This window comes from Durio zibethinus, chromosome 13 (assembly GCF_047325235.1).
Source record: "Durio zibethinus cultivar Kanyao isolate XHJ-2024 chromosome 13, ASM4732523v1, whole genome shotgun sequence".
Taxonomy (NCBI): domain Eukaryota; kingdom Viridiplantae; phylum Streptophyta; class Magnoliopsida; order Malvales; family Malvaceae; genus Durio; species Durio zibethinus.
In genome coordinates, this window is record NC_143174.1 from 4,879,178 (window position 1) to 4,886,688 (window position 7,511).

General features: G+C 37.2%; 1 protein-coding gene across 2 annotated transcripts; it reads right to left on the minus strand.

The window, feature by feature from the left end:
- Positions 1-453: 453 nt before the first annotated feature.
- On the minus strand, positions 454-7,293 carry LOC111303919 (nonsense-mediated mRNA decay factor SMG7-like). 2 transcript variants are annotated; one of them, XM_022900437.2, is made up of 8 exons: positions 7,133-7,293; positions 5,782-5,886; positions 5,099-5,704; positions 4,838-4,960; positions 3,623-3,855; positions 1,574-3,537; positions 1,322-1,460; positions 454-998 (listed from the first exon to the last, which is right to left on the minus strand). In XM_022900437.2, exons 2-6 carry the CDS (start codon positions 5,851-5,853, stop codon positions 1,596-1,598), a joined length of 2,976 nt encoding a protein of 991 aa, XP_022756172.2. In that variant the 5' UTR covers positions 5,854-5,886; positions 7,133-7,293; the 3' UTR covers positions 454-998; positions 1,322-1,460; positions 1,574-1,595. The 2 variants fall into 2 exon arrangements, with proteins under 2 accessions (XP_022756172.2, XP_089598892.1); XM_089742766.1 differs by having other exon boundaries at positions 454-1,010.
- Between the last annotated feature and the right edge of the window lie 218 nt (positions 7,294-7,511).

Genomic DNA, 7,511 nt, shown 5'->3' on the forward strand with positions numbered 1-7,511 from the left:
CGAACTGAGTTTTAGGGTTTGGAGAGAGGGTTCGGTTCAGTTCCATCAACACCCTGGATTTGAGGGCTGATTTTCTTTAATCCATCCTAGCAGGTGAGCGGTTCTCCATCACTGGTATTACGGTGGTGAAGGGTTTTTTTTTTTTTTTGGCATTTGAAGGAAAGAGGGGCTAAAATCTTTTATTTTTTTTTATTTTTACTCGTGTTACCGAACACATTCTTTAATGTTAAAATGTCAATAGAAGCATAACTAAATGCATAAATTTTGGATCTTCATTCCTGCCATGTTATAAACAAGAATAATTAACTTGATAGAGCATGCAACTCACTATCCATTTCTTCAGAAGTTGCAGTCTCGCAGACCTAGTAAAAAAGAAAGAAAACCTAAGAATGACAACTACTACCAAATAATGATTTATCAGCAAGCAAAAGAAAGAAAATCTGCATCCGCAAATGACCCAGAAAAAGATATTCTCCATAGATTTATTTCTTACAGAAGAAGTTTTGAGTAAACCCCAACTTCAAGTAAAGACACTACTTTTTGTGTTCCACATCACTCGTCCTAGCCAGTAAAAGCATGATAACATAAAGAAGTCTTTGACCCAGATATTACACGTACACATCACTCAATACTCACCCACACATTCTGCTAGTCAAAAGCACCACCATAATCCCAATCCCACTGTCCGACGACTGACATGCAGATCATACCTAGTAGACCTCTCGACTAGACCTCTGAAGCTCATCTGCAGAGAACTGGTCGAGCACATCATATGCTATCGACTGCCGGCTGCTAATTTTTAACAGCAATTTAGGCAGACCACTGGAAAGTTAATAGGATAGTAAACCAAGTTTATTCGACCAACTCCTCAACATATAGCCCCAAAACCAACAGATCTTATTAACACGTTCTATCTCCATCCCAAGTAACCAGTTAAAGGCATTTACTCCTTGCAAGTTTTGCATCTTAAAAGATGGTTTCCTCAGTCTTCCTCAAATCTGCAAAATTAACTGTAAGAGCCACTTCTGTTGAGATAAACAGAAAATCATGCATACATCTCCATATATACAGAAAGGAATTTCGTTTTTGGTACTGAATGCAGAATGGCTTATAAGCATTATTGTTACTTATTAGGAAATGATCTAGGATAAAATCACTAAGCGCATGCACAGAAACACACAAAACGAAAGAGAAAAAGAGAAGTAATTGGGAAATGATCTAAGAAAAAAATCACTAAGTGGATGCTAACTAACACAAAAACGAGACAGAAAAGAGAGTAATTAGTAAATGATCAAAGAAAAATAATCATGTGCATACTTACTTGTTTAGCAGCAAGTGCCTGCAAGAAGCCAAGGCCACCCGTGCTCCAACAAAAACTCAACACTGACAATGCTTCAAAGTTGGAGTTGAATTTGGCAGCAAATGGATGCAATACATTCATGGGAATCATTCTCAAGAACCTCAAGAACAAAAATAAATGTAGATAGAACAGGTTATATGAAAAGAACCTTAGCAACAGTTAAAATCAACTACAAAATAAAGAGGCAGAAAATGAGTAAAAAAGTGAATATACCAGCTACACTTGCATAGTGATCTCACACAAAATAACGACCTGTCCAGAGTGATTGTCCTTGATACTGCTCAGGCAGTGAGGTAAACTGCTGGTTTCCTTTCATGAGTTGCTGTTGCTGTTGCTGTTGCTGCAACATCTGTCCATGTTGAATTTTCAGATGCTCAAGAGTATGGTAATCCTGCCAGCCCTGCCTTTCCATTTCAAACTGCACTGTTGGAACCTGTTTTCCAGGGAAAGGAAAAGTTACTGTTTCAGTCAAGCCATTGCTACTATTATTGACATACTGGGAATCTGCATGAAATGCATGATTGAGGGAACTATTAAGTCCCGCGCCTTTCAATGATGATGTCAACTGATATCCATCCAACCAACTATAATCATCCATAAGGGGGTTCTCCAAATCTGATGCAGAAACAGATACGTTTGGTGGCTTTGGAGGAACAGGGCTAAAACCTGGTGGAGGACCAAGATTCCTAGCTGGGCGGCTAACTGGGTTCTTCCGCATCCCACCTTGCGAAGCTAAGGTAGCTTTAGCAGCCAAAGCATCAGTGGTAACTCCAGATGACATAATAGCATCAATTCTGGATGCAATCACATTTTCAGGCACTTTTGTCTGACTGTAGCGCATACCACCAGCACCAGCACTGATGGGTTGTTGGATACCAACTGAGCGAGTAGCAGGATGAGAAAGGCCTACGTTATCTTGCATCTCAGGTTTTGTTAAATGCCCATTCTCCAACATTGTCAAACCTTTCAAGCTACTAATCAGAGAAGTAGCTTCTTCCACAGACCACCCAGATGCATGCATTTGAACAGGCTGCAGATGCTGAGGGAGAATGCTACCAACAGATACCGACAGTGGAGAACTAGCATCAAATGTATTATGTTGACGAACACTATTATGAGGAACAGACATGGTACTGCCATAAAATTTGAGATCACCTGCAGAGCTACTTTGATCAAGCTTCAAAGTCTCAGAGGGGGGCATGTTGGGACCAATCACTTCAGTTCTCTTCTCACTCACAGCCGGCTGGAAAACAATCACTTCATCATCATCATCTTCTTCCCCAACCATTCTAGGTTGAGGGGTTGTCAGCATATTTCCAATACTAATTGTCTTCTCAAATGGGGTTTCATGCCCCATACCATTTGTTGCCAGTGGGGTAGAAAAGCTGAATGTGACATCTTCAGATGGCTCAACACCAATAAGAAATTTCTTTGCTTTTGAATCAAAACAAACATTTTTCTGATCAACCCTAATGACATTAGCTAAAGCCTTCCCAGCTGCTAAAATTCTCTTGATACGAGCTTTCTTTTCTTTATCGCCATCACTTACAAAGGAATGTTTCCTTGAGAAGTCCAAAATGGTGTGTGCCGGAACAAGAGGCAAGAACCCTCGCAACTCAAAGTCCTCCCACAATGCAAGACGGTTTTCAGTTTCTCCTTCTTCATACCTGCTCATATTGAAAAAGCAGGTCTCATCTTCATCATAATCAATGCACATTGGCCTAATTGACAAGATCTTATTCAGAAATGATATGCAATGTTTCCAGAAAAGTGATCTAGTAATTGACTGTTTCTCATCCACATCACTGCCAGCTGCTGCAACATCTGGACAGCAAGCCAACCATTCTACAAAAACCAGAATAGCAGGTAAGGTGTAGCTGGAAGAAATATCCTGGAGCTGTGAACATCTCTCCACTATATGTCCCATCAACTCAAAAACGGAAGTGAATGCATTCTGAAGTAATGCAGCACGCTGTACAATTTCAGCATATGATTGACCTTCACTCTCCCTCTTCAGATTGTGAACTGTGAATACAAGAATGGAAACCAGCCTAACAAGGAGAAGTGCATTCTCAGCAGCATCTATGCCAAAATTCAGTTCCTCTTCTGGCCCCGAGGAGAGAAGTTCACATAAATCATGGCTAACCAGAGAAAGAACATCAGCAAATGTCTCCAGGCTGCACAAGGAAGCTTTGATAAGGACACAACCCCAGAAAAACTTGGGTCAACAACAAAAAAAAATAAGTTAAGGAGAAAGTATACCTTGTGCGTGTAAAAAGAATGCCAGTTAATCGCACAAATCGAATGCAAAAGGACTTCAAAGTATCCTGAACACCAGATACTTTCTCATTAGCAGGGCTTGATTCCCTGTTGGCATCGTTAGATGCAAGTTTTGCTTCCACTTTCCCTCTACCCTTTCCTGATAACCTTACAGCAGGCTCCTTGACCAAGGGAGTATTAACATCCCCAGGAAGCTGAGAGTAACTATGACGATTCTGCAAATATAAAATGCATATGTCATATACATATCCAACACTAGCATATAAATAATAGACCCACTAAAAAACTTGGTTTTCTATTCGGTAACATTTAATATACAATTATTAATCACACTCTTAACAACAATTATGAAAATATTATGACATTAAAAGTAGTTACTTCAAAGTTGGATTACCATGTCAGAATAATAAGAAAGGCATATATTTAACACAATTTCCACAGTTGTATGCATATCCAATACCAGCATATAAATAATAAACCCACTCAAAAACTTGGTTTTCTATTCAGTAACATTTAATATACAATTATTAATCACACTCTTAACAACAATTATGAAAATATTATGAGATTAAAAGTAGTTAACTTCAAATTACCATGCCAGAATCTGGCTGCATGCTCAAACACAAAAAGTAATATGTCTTTGACAAAGTTAAAAATCCTCCCAAAACTCCATAGTGGAAAACACAGGGTAACTGTTTGACATTATGTCATATTGTAACTTCTGCTAATCTATGCATATCTACGTATACATATGTAAGATAAGAAATAACACAATTTCTTCTATTAAAATATTGGACAACATTTTGTATGTGCAATCCACAACACCCCATTACTAATCTTCATTAGTCATTAACTATTAAACGTAGAAAGGGTGGATTGACATTTTCTTCCATTAGACTAGATGATAGTAGCCATATGTTATAACAAGAATCAGCACCTTTACAGAAAATCACCTAATAATTGTTTGCAATTATCTAAAATTTTCAAAAACCTATAACTATTGCTTAGGAAGATAATGCACACATCAAAGATGTTCAACCAAGCAAGCAACTTAATGTCATAGACAGATACAAAAGCACACACTAACCAATAACCCATAATACATCCACAAGGTCAAACAGTAAAGACATTGCTACCAGGAATAAGCAGATAGGAAAACCCAAATGTCAAGATAAAAACTAAAATTTGCACTTATACCTTCTCAAATGCAACGACCAAGTTATCCCTAGCAGTTGTAAAGGGATTATCCACTGCCAAACTCCGAAAATATCGATAAACAGCCACCAGCTCATCTCCAGAGTAGGACGCCAATATAGCTAGCTGAAATAAACAGATAACTGCCCGTATTAAAAATCAGAATATACTTGAACAGGAAAAATTCAAGGCAAGTGCAAAAAGATTATTGGGGCATAAGTTAAGGATACTCTATTAACAGGGAAAAGGAAAATAAAGCAAAACCTGATGATGTGGATTCCCACTTGATGGCCAAATTGATGCAGCTTGCAAGTAGTAACTTGAAGCTGCTGCATATTCACGTGATTTAGAGTCTCCATCTCCATATAATCCTTTGTACCGTGCTAGGTCTCCCATGTATATCAAACAACGGTGACATGACACCAAACCTTTTTTTATGTCAGCAGATTTCTTCCCATCTTTGTCCATAACAATTCGGCTTCCTGAATCATCAGAAAAGTACCCAAATGGAAGTCCATACTTTGCTCTGATTTTCAAAATCAGATCATGATAAAATCCTGTTGCCTCTGAAAGGAAAGTCTTAAACTGCAGTCTTATTTTTGTTAGCCGGTCAGGTCGTGGAGGAATTTTCACACCCTGAGATGCATTTGATCCTGCAGATGCTAGAGCAGCACTATAATGTGCTCTTAGTTCCTCAATCCGCTTGTAATGTAACTGCCACAAAGCATATTCAATATTGTGCTGCTCAGAAAAAGCATGGTCCTCAAGAATTATTGCCTCATAGTTCTCACGCATTTGCTGCCAGGCATTGGGATCTGAAGGTATTCGTGCCTGAGCTGATCTCCTACGATTATTTTCCAACTCTATATTCTGCAGAGTACCAAATGTTAACTTGCATGACCAGAAACTCAAATGGAACCTCATTTTCTAAAGAATAAAACATATACCTTCTCATAAAGACGCTGTGCGCGCTCCCTGGATGAAGGAGCAGACATTTTATCCATCTGCACTATCATCATCCATCTAAAATACTTCGTCAAAATGCATTATATCTGCAGAATGCACACATCATCAGCAAAACAAACTAGGTCATGTATCATTCACTAAAGCAAATTCAATCAATTACAATTAAGTTATAAAAAGGATGGGAGGGAAAGAATCTGATTGTCCAAATAGTGAATCACTTTCAACATTCATCAAACAGCAACAAACACCAATAAAATACTATAAGAAACCTTAAAGCCAGATTACCAGATCATCATAGTTTAAATTTCTAACAATCAAGATATAAATGAGAAGACAATTGCAGTACCCATCTCAAACGAAAAAAAAAAAAAAACCTATATTTATTAAACTGATTGAAAACCTATGACCAAGATTGCCAAAATCATCAAAGACTCAGAGTGAACTCTCACAAAACATAACAATGCTCTGAAAAGCACAATTACAATCTCTAATCCATAATGACTTCCTTGAATGTAGCCTTCAAAGCGAATTCAGCCCTCCAACGGTAGCTTCATTCAGCCCCAAAACATCCACAAAATTTTAAATCCTTCCCAAACCATGTGTTGCTTATCCTCTCATAACCACATAAAGAATGTTTGAAAATTATTGCAAAATCTATGGAAATATAATGCCAGAGCTTATTCCAACTGGTACCGACTCCATCCTTAACATCCTAAAACTAGTATTATCCTCAGCCTCATGTACTAAAAAAAACAACACCAAACCCAGACATTGTTTCTTTTATTGCAAATAATTAACAGCCCCAAACATTTTACAAATCAATAAAGGACAATAATATTTCCAAAAGCTTTTTAAAACCATAAATAATTAAAAGGCCTCAGAAAGCATAGTCTTCCAAATAATAAAATTCCCCTTGGTCACCGAGAAAATGAAGGAAAATCAGCTCCTCTATTATTTTTATCTCAAATCAATTTCGGAAGTAAATTTACACTTTTTCTCTAAAATTTTATTAAGAAAATCAAAAAAGAAAAAGCAAAGAAAAGAAACAGTTCTTTTATATTGTAACATTTACAGTTTCAGACTTTCTTTCTTTTTTCTTTCAATTATTTCTGAAAAAAATAATAAAACTATATAAATTACACAAAAAAAATGATTTCATAACAAAATGAACAAGAGAAAGAAACAACACCTGATCCGAAGATAACAATAAGATGATTATAATAATTACATCAATCAATCCCCCAAAGTCACCAGAAAAATAAATCAAATCGGAAAAATAATACAAAATCAAAATGAAATAAAATAAAAAAGAAAAGAAAAAAAGGAACTCACCTGAGGTGGACCAGATCTGAAGAGAACCCTCATATTAAAGCATCGGGAAACGAAGTAGAGAGATATAAAGAGGGATTGCTTAGGGTTTCATCGTTGGATAAAAGAAAGATAAAAGAAGAAAAGAAGAGAGAGAGAGAGAGAGAGTCTGTTTGGTTTGGTCTAATTAGGGATGAGGTTAGACTTTCAATGTTTCAATGTTTTCTTTTTTTTTTTTTTTTTAATCACGATCTGAGGACTCCCGACTCAAGGAGGAGATTTTTCAAACGACACCGTTTTGATTGCACTGAGTTTTTTTTTGGAGGAGCGTTCTCGACGAGCTACACGCGCTACAAAGTCGAGTGAGAGTGACTCACTGGATATATATTTTTCTCCAATTGGA